General features: G+C 28.9%; 2 protein-coding genes across 3 annotated transcripts; both read left to right on the forward strand.

Annotated features, from left to right (window-relative positions):
* The first annotated feature begins 1103 nt into the window (after positions 1 to 1103).
* LOC113846846 (ER membrane protein complex subunit 6-like) lies at positions 1104 to 5640 on the forward strand. Of its 2 annotated transcripts, XM_027475550.1 has the most exons (6): positions 1169 to 1224; positions 1780 to 2042; positions 2147 to 2296; positions 2627 to 2822; positions 4106 to 4125; positions 4563 to 5640. In XM_027475550.1, exons 3-6 carry the CDS (start codon positions 2181 to 2183, stop codon positions 4591 to 4593), a joined length of 363 nt encoding a protein of 120 aa, XP_027331351.1. In that variant the 5' UTR covers positions 1169 to 1224; positions 1780 to 2042; positions 2147 to 2180; the 3' UTR covers positions 4594 to 5640. The 2 variants fall into 2 exon arrangements, with proteins under 2 accessions (XP_027331342.1, XP_027331351.1); XM_027475541.1 differs by lacking the exon at positions 1780 to 2042 and having other exon boundaries at positions 1104 to 1224.
* A 5552-nt stretch (positions 5641 to 11192) lies between these two features.
* LOC113846838 (nuclear poly(A) polymerase 3) lies at positions 11193 to 15786 on the forward strand. The gene is made up of 10 exons (XM_027475529.1): positions 11193 to 11225; positions 11308 to 11385; positions 12646 to 12753; positions 12931 to 12993; positions 13077 to 13238; positions 13585 to 13698; positions 13842 to 13904; positions 13992 to 14297; positions 14844 to 15008; positions 15397 to 15786. Exons 1-10 carry the CDS (start codon positions 11193 to 11195, stop codon positions 15784 to 15786), a joined length of 1482 nt encoding a protein of 493 aa, XP_027331330.1.
* The last annotated feature ends 162 nt before the right edge of the window (positions 15787 to 15948 follow it).

Below are 15948 nucleotides of genomic sequence, written 5' to 3' on the forward strand. Positions count from 1 at the left end.
TCATGCAAATATGTATAAATATAATTAAAATTCATGAATATAATCAATAATTATATAAATTGTGAATAATAATTCTTTAAATAAGAGCATTTTTATAAAAATTCTTAAAAGATATAATTTTTAAAAATATTCTCAAACAAGAGTATTTTTAAGACTTAATTTTGTTATCTTACCAACTTATTTTGTCTACATTATGCACTTATTTTTTAATTCAACATTAATTTAATTTAAATTTTCATGATTTATTTAAATTTTATTTAATATAATATATTTTATATTATTAATAATTATAATATTTATTTTTATATTTTAAAATTTATTAAAATAATCATAGAATATATTTTTTTTTATTTAAAAGACAATTTAATTTAATAATATACAATCAATGTACAAAAAATAATAACTGAAAAAAAGATTCCTGCTTATATATTTTTTGTGCACTTATTATCATAATAGTTATAATTAATTTTTATATATAATTTATGAGTATAAATTATTAAATAAAAGTATAACGAGAGTTAAATTTTTTTATCAGGCTAAATAATTTTTTACATTAAATATTTTATTATTTATTATTAGTTTAAATTGTAAATTTTTATAAATATTTTTAATTTTATTTAATAAAATAAAATAATTATCATGAAAAATTAAAATATTAATTATTTTTAAATTTATAAGATTTAATAAATTTTAAAATTTTCATATAATATATTTTAAATTATTTATTCAATATTTTATTTTTAATTGAATAATATTTATATAGTACAAAATAATCACTAGTTTATTTACATATGAACGTATAATTTTGTTTTAGATTTCGTGTTTATTTGATAATCGGTTATTTATACGATAATATTTTTTTTATAAAAAATCTCTTTTAAATTTGATTAAAATAAGCGGATGCTTTTTTTTCTTTCTAAAATTAACTAAATTAAAAAAATACGACACTATAATAGAAAAGTGAGTTAAAATTTTGCATTATTAACGATTGTTATAAAAGTATAATTAAAAATCTTCAATATACAGTATTAAATATTTGTGAATAATTAAAAAATAAAGATTTAATTTTCATATGATTAAGAGTCATGTTTCTCTCTCAACGTACGCGAGCTAAATCCCAACTAGTTTAGAAGTTATATAAACACAGCATCGGAAGGTTTTCTGAGGCGACTGAGTGTACTGCACGCGCTGCATCAACAGTAATTTCACAAGCAACGTGTTAAGGTGAAGGATTCTCCAATTTTCTTATTCAATTCGATTATTATTGTTTCTGCCAATCTGATATTTCGTTCAATTGAAAAGCATCTGCATCTCCTTCTTTGATTAAGTTCCCAATTTTCGATTTGAACCGATTCAAGCAACTATCTCGATTTTTGCCGCGTTTTAGTTATTTTCGAATTATGTGATTCCCCTATGTTTCCTAATTCTTGCAAATCTGCGTTCAATTAAATTAATTGTTTCTGGTCAAGTGTTGCCGTCGGACAAAATTTACGCTTTCGAACGGGTTTCAGTTCATGCATCACTTCGAGATTTCAATTGTCAATGTTTAGCGTTCAATGAGTAGTTTAGCTGAACTGCATAGTGAGCCAAACCCTAAATTGTGATTCTGAACTTCGACTGTTTATTAAATAGTAATTAGGTTTTATGAATTTTGTTTATGGTCATTTGTATATGTATATGGTATGATATTATCTGCTTATATCGTTTTATTCTGTTAAATTTTCTATGGTTTAGAAATTTTATTGGGCCACGAAATATCTGATAATTATGAATGACCAGTGGGAATGGGTAGCATCCAGGTTTGCAAAATTTGAAACTGAAGTGTTGGAAATTTGAGTTATTACAGCAGATGGCTTTTGGGAGGATTTGGCTTCCCATGGTTTCATTTTAATCTTTTCCCTCTTTCTCTTTCTCTTTATCTCTCTTTCTCTGTGTGTGTGAGAATTATCATACTTGTTAATGACTCAACTTTCTTAGGTCAGACTTCATGAGTTTGTGGTCCATCATGTGTTCATGGCTGAGCATCCCTTTGAACTTACTAGGTGTTAACCTCAGTATCCTGGATGTTTAATTAAGAATTCCACAGGATGATTTATTTTATATCTTTTTCCTACACAAAATCATTCTATTCTGCTTCTGTTTGCAGAAACATACCATCAAATTAGTCTAAGCAGATAATTATGGCTGTACATTCTGATTCGGGTTCATCACAGACAAAATCAAGCAATGGAGGAAATGAGTTGCTGACTTTTAATGCTGAAAATATGCAAAGCAACATGAAAATTATCTATTACAGGTTTGGTTTGACTGCCACTTATTGATAGTATGTGAATATATACTTGAGTTAGAAATATTATATTTGGGCCAGACCATCAAACAGAAGGGTTTTTCTTTTCTGCTTTCATTCTTGACCTAATTACAGAACAGTGTGGGGGCCGCAACATTTTTAGTTGTATGATTCTGTCTCCATGAAATAGTCATCCAAGTCCATGTAAATATAAAGTACTCTTAAAGAAAGGTGAATGGGGTGTGGATGGGATGGTGGGGGAAGGGGATGAAAAAAAACATCTCTTTTATGTTGTCTTAGGTTTGCAATCAAATTTTCTTTTCTTTGTCTCTTTTGCAGCCGAACATTTTTATCTATAATTGGTGGAGTTGTTGCTGGTATTTTGGGATTTACAGGCTTGAAAGGATTTGTCTTTTACTTACTTCTCATGGCAGTTACATCTCTTGGGCTTGTTGCCAAAGCAAGATTTTCAATACACACTTACTTTGACTCGTGGAATCAAGTACTACTTGATGGCTTTCTGGGTGGCCTAATGGTATGTTGTTTATGTTCATTTCATCTTTCTTTGGGCTTGATTTGTATGAGAAACTTGTTTATTTTTCATGAAACGAGAAATTAGTTTAGATAAGATAAGAGAAGATGTACCCAAATGGAGAATGGATATTGTATGGAAGAATAAAAAGCTACAGAAGCCTAGGAAACCCACAGAAGGCATTGCCGATGTAGAGTTAGCCAAACTCTTGCATATCAATTGCTGGAAGCCCCCTAAAAACAAACCATTAGGTGAACAACATGAATGGGGTGAAAAGACCTCTTTACTGCATCAAAGATGCAGTAGCAACTAGCAAAGATTAATCCATGAAATTGTGTTAGTAGCAAGCATTTAAATTGATTGGACAGGTCCATGAGATGATTTCTATCTTTACTATTTTGATTCTGCTTATTTTTTTCTTCTCTCTTTTGTGTGGAGAAAAAACTTAAGGGGAAATAAAGAACAATGCTAAACAAAGTCATTAAAAGAGACCCTCTGTATGCTTATTAAGGAGAATCTTGTAAAGAAACAAAAATGTGCTAAACAATAGAGTGACCATGAAAAGGCAAGCATCATGTTCTAGGCAAAGCGCCAAGGGATAGCATACAAAATGCACTAAACACTTTAGCCTCCTCATACTTAATAATTGAATTGAAAGAAAATGCTTTGAATATTGAAGGTGCACCTATTACTCACAAAATAGCCTGCTCCAAATGTAGCCGCTTGGTAATGTAAAAAAAATTGCAGCATTTTCTAAATTAGATGTTCACATGACATACATACTTGGAGATAAAGCTTTTGTTGCCTACGTATCCATAACATACCATTAAAAGTAATCATTCTGAGGAATGCACTATCCAAAGCAATGAACCTTGCTAGGAACTTTAGAATTTTCAATGGCCTTTTCTGGCAGGACATTTTTTCTGTTTGGAGTTGAAAGTGTTTTGTGTTATCAGTTTACTGATTTCTGTATATATATTTTTAGTCTCTGCTATCCGTGTTTGGTGCTGAAAATTCTGATCAACATTAGTAAAATAAGTGGGGTTTATCCAATGCATAAGATACTTAATATACTTGATAAATTATATATTGTGAAAAGTTGGGATAACATTTATTGCGGAAGAGATGATAGATTATCACCTCTTAGGCACAAGTAGAGAAGATCTATGGAACATACATTACATATATATCATTTTTCTATATCTCTCTCTTTGTGCTTGTGTGTGTGTAGAACACTTGGAATTTAGTTTTATAACTCTTTTTTTGTTTTTTTCATAATTTTGCAGTCGTTCGTGCTGTTTTGGACGTATCCTTCTCTTTTATAATAACAATTTGGTTTGGTGGTATATAGCTGAAAGTTTAATTTAATTCAGTACCATAAAATCCGTCAAAATGGAGTGCTTGTATACCTAGCACCTAGTAGCAATGTAGTTAGTTTTCTAAATTGAACTTGAACTTTATTAAAAATTTTGATAGAAAATGAGGGGGAGGGGGGGTGAGGTGGTGATGGGGATTTGAGTAGATTTCCTAAAATTCAAGATTTAGTAACAAGTTAACATCATCCAAATTTTCTGAATAAACTAGTGTAATTTTTCAGATGCTCTTGAGCAGCCATTGCCATTTGCCACACACATTTGACCTGTTCTTTGGTTGTCTGAACACTAGTTACTCCATGTTTTGGAACCCTACTATATACCCCTGTGCTGTCCATTCTGTTTGTTGTATTTCTTTGACGAAATAAAGATTTGCATATGACATTGTTCATATATTTTGATGGACGGAATGAGCTAATGTTTCAAGAGAAGGCAATTTTGGCTTTTGTTGCGGCGATTGATCCTTGCCAGAATGCTGTTACAGCCTCCAGTTATTAGATAGCTTTCATGATGTTCCCCTTTATAAACTGAGAGATTTACTTCCGGTATTTAATCTGTTTATGTATTATTTAAATTAGAATCTCAACTAGGAAGAAGGCACAATGTCGTCTTTTTTCTTGGCTGTCAGATTAGCTTCTTGGACATTGTTCTTGAAGTTTGCTTATTGAAATAGATTGCTATTTTGCCAATTTTATGTTATCATTCTACTTACTTCTCAATGTGAAATTATCAATCACTAAACAGCTTCCTGGGATAAATAAGACTCTTTGGTTGACTGCATCATTTTAAGCTTGAAAGTTGAAATAAATGAGCTTGCTTGCTTTGCCGGTTATGATGATTGCTTGGCGCTCTCCTGCGTCGTGAAAACATGGGAAGACGTCTTTAGTATTATGTGTGGCTCAAAAGCATAGGTCCAAATTTCGGGGAACCCGTACTACTTGACTCTAAATGCTATATTATAACGGTTAAAGTAATCCGTTAGCTCTTAAAGATATTTTGCAAATTATTGAATAAGTTTGTGTATTTTACAGGTAAAATTTGTGATTTGATATTTTAATTTTTTTTGCTTCAAATTTTCTCTCGAATTGTTTTTTTGTTCAGCTTAGTTTTCTAATTTTTATTTTTGTTTCAAGTTAAACGTGTTACAACATTATTAAATTTTGTTGCAAATTGTTTTTTTGAATTGGGTTATCTTGATCTGTCTAATACTGTGTATAGAGCACAAAATGTAATGAAATTATAGGATAAATGTTGTTCGTTAATTATGGACAAATTTTGAAGAAATATGATCAGTCATTAGTAAAATATAGAGAATCTATGATTGAAGTAAAACTAATATTGAAGAATAAATTTATTGGATCTTTTTATTTTAGCAACAAAATGATGGAAACAATTGGTATGTCGGTTGCAATTCAATATCTAGCAGAGTTCTTCAATTAATTTCAATAATCTTTGGAAAAAAAAACAAAAAGATATAATGAAAGGGTTAGTTTGAAACAAAAATAATTGTTAAATGATTAAATAGAACAGGAAAAAGTTAAGGACAGATTTAAAATTAAGAATCAAGTTAGATGATTATATAATTAAATTTGTCCGTTTAAAAAATTGTAATTTAATTTTTGAACAACTTATTTTTATTTGATTTTTTGGGCTGGGGTTCTCTCAAAATTAGATGGAAATTTTTTAATCTCTCTTAAAATATGACAACTTATTAAAAAAATTAAATAACTAAAGACTTGTTAATAATTAAATTAGTAACTTGAGAGTTCAATTATTTTAAAGATTTTAAATAAAATTTTATATTTAAAAAAGAATTAAGAATATTTTATTTAACTATAATGAATCGTAACTTAGTGATTTAATTAAAAATAAGTTACAAACTCGGGTATTCAATTACAAACTTTTAAAGGGTGTTTAAGCAGTGTTACCTAAATATTGCCTTATGCAATTAAATGATTTATAAAATTCCACCTCCAAGGTAATTTTCTTTTCCATTTATTAGTTTTGATGATATCGGGAATTGGGGATTTACATTAGCTGAAGTGAGTTGGGTCAATAGAAGTATTTAATACGCTATGCCTTAGTTCGTTTGTCTCTGCTTTGGCTACATTCCCCAACAAGAAATTCAAATTCTCCACTTACATCAATATTATTAGGCTTTTACATTAAATTTACAGTTACTCACTTTTCAAACTGAATCTAAATACACTAATATAATTGAACAATTGACCTAAATTTACAACCGTAATACTTTTTACTTTTTTTGTGTGTCCAAAGTTAAAATCGTGCAATATCCACAAGTAATCACTGATTGTAGTTTATAATTGTTATTGACTTTAAAAAATTTACACACGGTAAAATTCAAACGTTCAACTTTCTCCTTTTACAATGATAGCAAGTCCTTAATACAATAGTTCATTCAAACTAAAAATTTGCATGGTTATTGTTTTTTTTCCTTACGGTGAAATATATTATCTATTTGATTTAAGAAAAAGTTATTAATATATTTTTTTAATATTAATAAAATTTATGTAAATTTTATTGAATAATGTAAGTTTGGTATTCTATTTAATAAATTTCACGTAAATTTCATCCAATAATAATGTGTTAAAAAATATTAGAAATATGTCTCGAATTTAATGATAAATGGTAGTATTAAAAATGTGGTTAATTTAGGGGCATAGCTATTTTATATATATTTTTATAAAAGCTATTTTATATTTTGAGAAAGTCATGGTGGTTTCGAATTTTCAATTTTTTTAATATTTTTATATAAAAAAGAAGATAGTATTTTACAATTTGATTATTTACTTCAATGGCTTATTTTTTGTGTTTGACCATAATTAACTATAATTACTTACTTTAATAATATTCTTCGTGGTTGGCCCCTTCAATTAAATCATTCATAAAAGAGAGACGATTCTGATTTATTTTGCACACCAGAACAAAAACCTATGTTATCTACTACGGCATATATTCAACTTCCAAATTCCTAAGCCAAATGTGTAAATACGTTTTTAAACATGATTGATAAATTTTTCACACGTAGCGTTTTTATCGTGGTTTCTTCGAGAGCAAGGGGTCAACTCATGAACATGAAAGCAAAATCATGGCACTTGTTTGTAAAAGAGTTAAACCATTTACTTTTAAGTCTTGATTAATTTAAGTCAAATTATATAACGTCGTTATGAAACTTTATTTAAATTTATCACCAAATTACATCAGCACACCTACCCATCAAAACAAAAATCATTTAACTAATTATTTAATTTAGATTCGATCTAGTTACATATTCAAATATAATAGATAAGTTTATTATTAAAAATTTTTTATATACACAATAATTCAAATCTAAGACTTTACTTGAACAATTTTGAGTTAGTAAGCTGAACTACTTGTCATTCAAACTAATTTTCATTAGTAGTTAATCGTTTATTTTCATTGTTTAAAATGTATCCTATTCTATAAATTTAATAAATTTATTAATGAATGTTTTTAGATAAATAATTTAATTCAATATTGATTTTAAAAATTCTTCTAATATAAAAAATTATATTATAAATTTAATTAAGAAATTGATTAAAATAAATTTTAAGAGTTATTTTAACATATTATTTAAAAAGATCGTTAAAAAAGTATAAAAAAAAAAAAGTGTAATTATTCTAAACGTTCGCTATGTGACAGTGATTGACTTAATTAAAAATAAAAGCATATGTCTGGTGAGAACGATCTGATCACTCTCTTTCTTTTTACTAATTATTAAAAACAAAAACCAGTTATCGGACTACTTATTAGGTTAAACGTTTAGTTCTGTTATTTTAAACGTGTGCATTTAAGAACCAATTAAAATGAAATAAAAAATTACACATTTTTATTTAAAACTGATTTATTAAAGTTACCAGTTTTAAATGATATAATGATTAATAATTAAAAAATACCGTTAGCAAACTTATTTTATTTTGGTGATTGGAGGAGTGAGAGATTAGGGGAAGAGAACGTAGAAATTTGCTGAACTCTGGATATACTGTTTTAGTCCAATTCAAAGGAAGGTAGGACCAGCTGGATTGGGCCTATATAAAAAGACAGGCCCAAACAGACAATGACAAAATAAACCTAATACAATTGAAAAAAAAATGCATAAAAAAAGATGGATTCATTTTTGGGGGAACACGTGTTCATCAATTTTCTTTCATGCACTGATATGTGCCGCATCTCTTACCCTCACTTATATAAATACTTCAACATTATAATTGACAGTGAAATTCTAAGGAAAAAGAGAAGGGAAAGCATGTGCAGCAGGACAAGGTCAGGGAGATGGTGGTACACGTCAAATTTCTGGTGGCCGGAGTTAGATCTGTCGGGGACGTGGTCGATTTTCCGGTTGCCGGCGTTGGACTTGTCGTATTTGAACCCTGGTTGGACTTGGAACCTGGAGAGTTTGTATCAGTGGAACGTGTCGTTGGTGGATGACGTGTTATGGGCTTTGGTTACTGGCCTTGAGTCCATAGCTTTGGTCGCCGTGCTTTGCTACTTCTTCCTTTGCTGTGGATGTACTCTCTAGTTTTCATCTCTTTATTTTCAATCTCTTCAATTATATATTTTTTTTTGCTTCATGACGCGATGCTTGTAGATAGCTCTTAGATGGGGACTTAATCATAGATTTATAGTTTAAAATTAATATTAGGTTTGTTGCGGAATTGTATTTTTGTGATGTGTTCTGTATTCTAAATTTGTGATCGCTCCAGAAGGATCGATGAAATGCCTATTTGTTCTGTTCTTTTTGATATTAAGATGCATTTCTGTTATCTGTTCCGGAAATTATGTTCTTTTTGGTGGAGATTATGATTATTATTTTAAAATTTAAGCAAGTTTTAAACTAGTTTTAATGCAAATTTTTAATTAAAATTAAACATCAACAATCTACATTAAATTTAAAAGTTGACACTTATTGTACGATTTATTAAAAATATTTAAATATTTGTACATTAATCCTAATTTGGATTTCGGGATTGGATAAGGTTTACTTTGCTAATATCACATCCCACGTACGCTAGAAAGAAAATAATGTCTCGGCGCATCAACAGCAAAACGATGAGGTTTACACAATTATTTAAAGATGAAATGGTATGAGTATAAATGAGTTTATTAGCATGACTAACAAATCAATTTTTTAAAATGTTATTTGTTAGCAAAATTAATATCAAATAATTAAAGAATAATATATAATTGAAGATTTTTTCAATTAATAAAAATACCATTTACAAAAGAAAGAAAGTCATAAAAAATTAAAACTCTTGTTCTAAGAACAAAAATAATCACCATTGAAAATTAATATTATTTATTAGGTAAATATTAATTAATTATTTTAAATTATCATTGGTAAGTGAAAATTTTCTTGAGAGGGATAAAGAGGCTACTTTTAGCAAGTGTTTTATTTGTTTAGTAATTAAGTATATTTATGAACATAAAAAATTGTAAAATTTAAAATATTAATTATTAAGAAATTATTTATTAATACATATCTAATAATATATAATAAAAATCTTGTATTCATATTTTATTAAAATATATGTTAAAAATAGCAAACTTTTTAAACATATTTTTTTATTAAATAAAATTTATTATAAATTACAAATGGTGCCTATAGTTCTAATAAGTTTTACTAACGCTTTATCATTTTTAATAAATTTTTAACTATTAATTAAAGTTTGTTAAAAAATATATATTTAATCTTACTATAAGAGAAACGATATTGATTTCACATGCATATGGGTTGTTGGATTAAACTAGAAATTATGCATTTAAATCTGATTGTGTAAATTTTTTTGAGACAAAGTAGTTGTAAATCGAGAATAAAAAATAGTTTTAAATTTCTTTTTGGTTTGGGAATACTTGGTGGTCATTAATCTTAGATAAAAAAAAAATATCTCTTTTTTTAAAAAATTATAATATGTAATATATTAATACTATTAAATGATATAAATTATAATAAAAAATAACACCAACATCTTAATTTTTTAGTCTGAAGGATTGAAAAAGAAAGGTTTTTTATTGAAGTCCTTTTTTCCGTAACGTAACTTAATATGAGTTGGTGGTGGGCGTTGATCTGCTAGCTAAGCTCCAAGTCATAATTAGGATTACGCAGCGTTCTACATTCTTTGATTCTTTCAACGTTCAACTCAACTGACTCTTCACTCACTCCAAAATTGGTGGCTTCAAGTTGAAAGCAAATAACTATATTTAGTATATGTATATTTTACGGTAAAATAAATATATTTAACGCTCTATATTTTATGTTATTTTCGGTCTTATCGATTTTTCTATTTTATATGTTGACTTAGATGCATATGTTAAATAATTTAAATGCTAAAAAAATTATTAAATAAAAGAAAAACATCTATTACATTTAACACATGCATTCAACAAATATCATAAAAAAATCGTTTCATTATTTGTTTATTTTCTGTAAAAGAAAGTATATTGCCACGTGTCTGACGAATATTTGCTCCTTCCCTCGTAAACACGGAGAGAAAATGCGCAAAAGGAGGAAAAATTTACATTTACGTCTGTGAGGGAAGAAAAAAAGAAAAAAATATATACAAGTAAAAAAAAAATTTTAAATTGTTTTTTAATAAAACAAAAAATTATTATTATTTTGGCCTTCCCTGAAGAAACCTTAAAAGAGAAGAAGACAGAGAGAATATTGTGATTGTGATTGTGAAAGCCAAGAATAGGCGTCAAGATTCTTACTGACTAAAGACGGTCTCAACAGAAAGCCGTTTTCTTTGAAATTATTTATTTGAATTTGAATTTGTTGTTGTTCTCTGTCGGAGGCATTATTTTGGGGGGAGGGGTTCTGCCAACTTGCATGGAATTTGAATCTGAATCAAGTTACGCCTTTCCAAGTGCCGTCGTTTTGAATCCCTCACCATTTTCGATCATTCACTCTCCACCCTCCCGCGTGCTGCTTCCATTCCCTGACCCGTCACTCTTTTTCATTATGGATAACCAAAGGTCCATTTCTCTGCTTCAGGTGAACAGGATTTTACTTTTCCAAATCTTTTTCTTTTCTGGGGTTTTGGGTATTATTAAAGTTTTTTGCTTTTTTTATGCAGTTCATGGCTGATGAAGGTCTTGTTCCATCGCCAGAAGAGGAAGAGAAAAGGAAATCTGCTATTCAGAAGCTCAAACAGGTTTAACATTGCCCGATTAATTCTTAACTTCCCTGTTTAATTTCTGCTGTGCCATTTTCAATCTTCCTTTTCTTTTTTAATGCATGCTACATGCAGCCTGGTTTGGATGCATTCTTTCTTCAACAAATTTATAAAAGAAATTGTAAATATCGATTGTATAAATATCATTTCTTAAAAATATATATATTTTTCATTCACATTTAAATTTTTGTACAGATATTAAGAAAAATATTGATATTATAAATTTTATAAAAAAGCTACTACTTAAATTTCTATTATATCTATTATTTATTATATTCATTGTTTCACTTATTTATTATTCTTTATCAAATAAACATTAGTTTTTTAGGTAAAATTGTAAAAAAAAACGTTACTTGTTTATTAATTTTATAAAAAAATGATAAAGAAAATGCAAATCAAAATTGCGAAAGTATATAGAATAAAAAAACGAAGAGAGTACTTCGTAAAATTGATAGGTGCTTTTCCACATTGCAAAGACTTGCACAAAATACCTATCGCATAGCTATAAATGTTGCAATCAAATTTTTTTCGCAAGAATGGTAGCTTTATGAAAAATACATTTTGTACTACTAAAGTGAGGTAATTTTTTGTTATCTTTGACAATGATGAAGGTTTTAAGATGCATTACATATACGAAAAAAGAAAAAAAACATTATTTTATAGATATTCAAATATTGAAAATATAGCTTTTTACTTTTTCCTGATCGAGCATGCGTGGATAACATTCATATTTTATGTTAGCAAATCTTGTATTTCTTACTCTAATTATATTTTCAAGTGATCAATGTCGTAAATAAAGAATCATCGGTCTTTTATCATTATTTTCTGCTGATTTTAGATATTTGTAAAATTTTAGAGGAATTAACATTTTTCTTACGTCATGTTCATAAAAAGCTAAGTTTTAAACTAATCTTTTACTTAAAATTAATGCTCAATGAGGAAGCAACGTTATTTTTCCGAGACATCCTCCTTCAAATCTAATTTTGTTGATAGCTTATTGTTTTGTAATTGCTGTGTGATGTTACACTATTGCAAGAAGCCTTTTTCTTTGTTGTTTTTTATATTTCTTTTGTAACAAAAAAAAAAATCTGTATTTGTTAGTTTATCTAAATTTAGTTTTCTTAACTTGTACCACAATTAATATTATGCACTTTGCAGTAGTCTTGATGGTATTGTATTAATTACAAATCTTGCACTTGTATTATACCTTATTTATCATGCTATTCACATTAATTGCAGATAGTCTCATCATGGATCAAGAAGGTAGCATGGCAGCATCGACTGCCAAAGCACCAGATCGCTGTTACTTCTGCCACCATATTGACATATGGATCTTATGGCCTTGGAGTTAGTGTTCCCCCTTTTAGCTATTCCTTTACTGCATAGTTTTTCTTGGTCAACAAGATGACAGCTGAAGAATTTGTTTGCTAAAATTTCTCTTAATTTACTGCCATTTGACTATTAAAATTTAATTTGTCACACGTCTAAAGCTTGTTTCCCTTCCAAACTTTTAATAATGTTTAGGTTCACAGCTCAGAGTCTGACATTGATGCTTTGTGCGTTGCTCCTTTCTTTGCCACAATTGCAGTATGTTAATTGTGTTTCTTGTTTATCATTCCCTTTTGGCTCTGTAGTATTTTTCTTAATGTTCACATATATGATCTATACAGGAAGACTTTTTTGTTGTGTTGCATGACATGCTTAAAAGGAGACCTGAAGTATCAGAGATTCTGTGTGTCAAGAGTGCAAAAGTCCCCTTAATGCGTTTTAAATTCGATGGGATTTCCATTGATCTTCCATATGCTCAGCTTAAAGTACTATATGTTCCTGAGGTCAGCATGAAGAAACATAATGTAGTTCTCAAATATATGTATATGTACTATTACCTTTCAAGTTTGTGAATATGAGAAAACTTAGTAATTTGTAACACAGTTTTTAAATATATCTTTTATTATTAATTAAAAATTATTAAAATCAGCTAATTTCAATTTTTATTTAATGATTTTCCATCCCTCCTCGTATACTCAATATTCATTCAAACTAATTTTTATTGGCTCTCTATATTAGTTATGCGTTACATAATAACGCTTTTTTTATATAAATATTTAATATTATACTGAACTTGGTTTATTAAATAGTCAATTGTTTCACCGACGACGTTAATTATGTTTAATACAGAACGTTGACATACTAAATCCATTCTTCATGAGGAACATTGATGATACCAGCTGGAAAAGCTTATCTGGGGTGCGTGCAAACAAACGCATTCTTCAGCTAGTCCCAAATATTCAGGTGTGATACACGTCAACCTTTCTTACCCCATTAAAAGAAAATAATCATATTCACAAACAATTATATCACAATCATTTGTTCAAGTTTTGCTTTATTGTCCGTGTGCATTGTGGTCTCTCAAGTGCAAATCTCGTGTGTTTCAGAAATTTCAATCTATGGTACGATGTCTTAAATTATGGGCAAAAAGAAGAGGAGTGTATGGAACTGTAAGTGCACTTGTACTTTTAAGTAATGTTTATACTTGAACTCAACTTTTATGGTTAATGTGAAGCAACATTTTCATTTGCATGCAGTTGCTTGGTTACTTGGGAGGAGTTCACTTGGCAGTTCTTGCAGCTTATGTTTGTCAAAGATATCCTGATGTCACCTTAAATGCTCTAATTATGAACTTTTTTCGAACATTCGCATATTGGCCATGGCCTACACCAGTGATGCTGCAGGAAGGAATGTTTCTAACAGCTATAGATGCTATAGAAACACGTTCCTTCATGCCCATTCAGTTGCCATCTACCCCTCATCAGTATTGTCATTCAAATATAACTAAAAGCACATTTTATCGGATCAGGACTGAGTTTTTCCGTGGCCATAACATGACAAGGGTATGATGTACTGTTGTTTAACCTAGGTCTCCTTTTTGTTATACATTTTACTGCTTGTGTGTTAATTAATATGTATTTTTTAACGTGTTTTAAAGAGACAAAACAAAATTTAATAAATAATAATTTTTTGTTAAAATTTAATAAAACAATTAATACTGTCAATATATTAAATTTTGTAATTGTTAAAATGTGACATATCAACTAAAATGTACTTTAGAGAAGTTTACACAGTGTAAACTGAATTCTTTTTTCCAATAATAATAGATTTTTTAATAAAAAAAATGTTATATATAAATTTTTATTATATCTCCTTGTATAATAAAAGTAAAAAAAAAAAAAGAATTATTATATGCTGTTATATATCCCGAGTCACTTAATCATAATGCTCCTTATCACACTTAATTTCTTCTTTTGCTTGACAGCCATAATTGAAGTTGATGCTTCTATTTTATTTCCTGATGAATTCCATGGGTGCTTATAATTTTTTTTAAAAATGACATTTGTGAAATTGTCTTGCTCATTTTCTTTTATTTGGTTGCATTGAAGGATCTTTTGAGGCCAGATTTTATTTGGGACGATGTATTTGAGCCTTTTCCATACTCAAAAAGATACTCCCAATTTGTCAAGATTTACCTCTCTACTCTTGAACAGCATGAGCTTGGAGACTGGGTTGGTTGGGTCAAGTCACGCTTTCGTGGTCTTCTTGGAATGGTAAGTAGCTTAAATGGTAAATCTAGTTATATCATGCAGTTAAAAATTACTTTGGCGTTAGAAAAGCTTTTGACATTTATTTGTAATTATCCCACTAATATTAAACAATTTTTTTAACATATATTTAAAAGCGCACAATAAAAAATATTATAGACTCTATATTTATATTAAAAGTTATATTATCTCATGTTATTAATGCATTATAATTATATCAATATTTCACGTATTGACTTGGCATTAAATATTTATGCTATATAAATGACCTCTTCTGCTGTTAATTTTAATGTAGCTTTTGAGAAGTTCCTCGTGATCACTAATCATGAAAGGAATGTATTGTTATCTTTCATTTGTTTCATCATCATTTCCTCATGTGATTTGTCTGCTGCAGCTGGAGGGTATCCAGGGATTTTGTGACCCCAATCCTACAGAATATGTTGAAGATGAGAAAAGTGAGCCAAATGTGGTTTTCTTCTGGGGGTTGCAACCTGGGAAGAATGACTTGATAGACATTGATTTGGTAGAGGGAGAGTTCATGAAGATTATTGGCAATGGCTATGAAGGTTCTCATGGGAAGATGGAGTTGTCAGTCCTATTAGCTTCTCATTTGCCTAAGAATGCTCAAGTTGATGATGGGACTGTTAAGGGTAGAAAAACATGTTGGAAAATAATTGATTATGATAAGAAAAGGAACATGGTCTACTCACAGCATCTTCCACATTGCCTTATTGGCCATGTGTCACCTAGTGGTGAGGCTGAATGCCTCAGTTCTAGTGGCTAGACTTATTTTAATTTATTTGTATGTATTATAGCCATGTATATTCTTTTTTTTTTTTTACCTCCCTCTACGTCTTCTTAATTTCTTCTAGCTAAAGTAGGAGCATAGGTTACATAGGATCATCCGAATGAGTTGTTTAGTCATTCACTGGAAGGAAGATTGAGA

Source organism: Abrus precatorius, unplaced genomic scaffold (genome assembly GCF_003935025.1).
Source record: "Abrus precatorius isolate BTA unplaced genomic scaffold, Abrus_2018 Scaffold10, whole genome shotgun sequence".
NCBI classification, from domain to species: domain Eukaryota; kingdom Viridiplantae; phylum Streptophyta; class Magnoliopsida; order Fabales; family Fabaceae; genus Abrus; species Abrus precatorius.

Excerpts from the sequence above, each read along its gene's own strand:
- LOC113846846 (XM_027475541.1), top strand. The coding sequence starts at position 2,181 with ATGGCTGTACATTCTGATTCGGGTTCATCACAGACAAAATCAAGCAAT. Across the intron at positions 2,823-4,105 it reads GCTTTCTGGGTGGCCTAATG|TCGTTCGTGCTGTTTTGGAC; the intron begins GTATGTTGTTTA and ends ATAATTTTGCAG. Across the intron at positions 4,126-4,562 it reads TCGTTCGTGCTGTTTTGGAC|ATTTGCATATGACATTGTTC; the intron begins GTATCCTTCTCT and ends GACGAAATAAAG.
- LOC113846838 (XM_027475529.1), top strand. The coding sequence starts at position 11,193 with ATGGATAACCAAAGGTCCATTTCTCTGCTTCAG. Across the intron at positions 11,386-12,645 it reads CTATTCAGAAGCTCAAACAG|ATAGTCTCATCATGGATCAA; the intron begins GTTTAACATTGC and ends CATTAATTGCAG. Across the intron at positions 15,009-15,396 it reads TTCGTGGTCTTCTTGGAATG|CTGGAGGGTATCCAGGGATT; the intron begins GTAAGTAGCTTA and ends TGTCTGCTGCAG.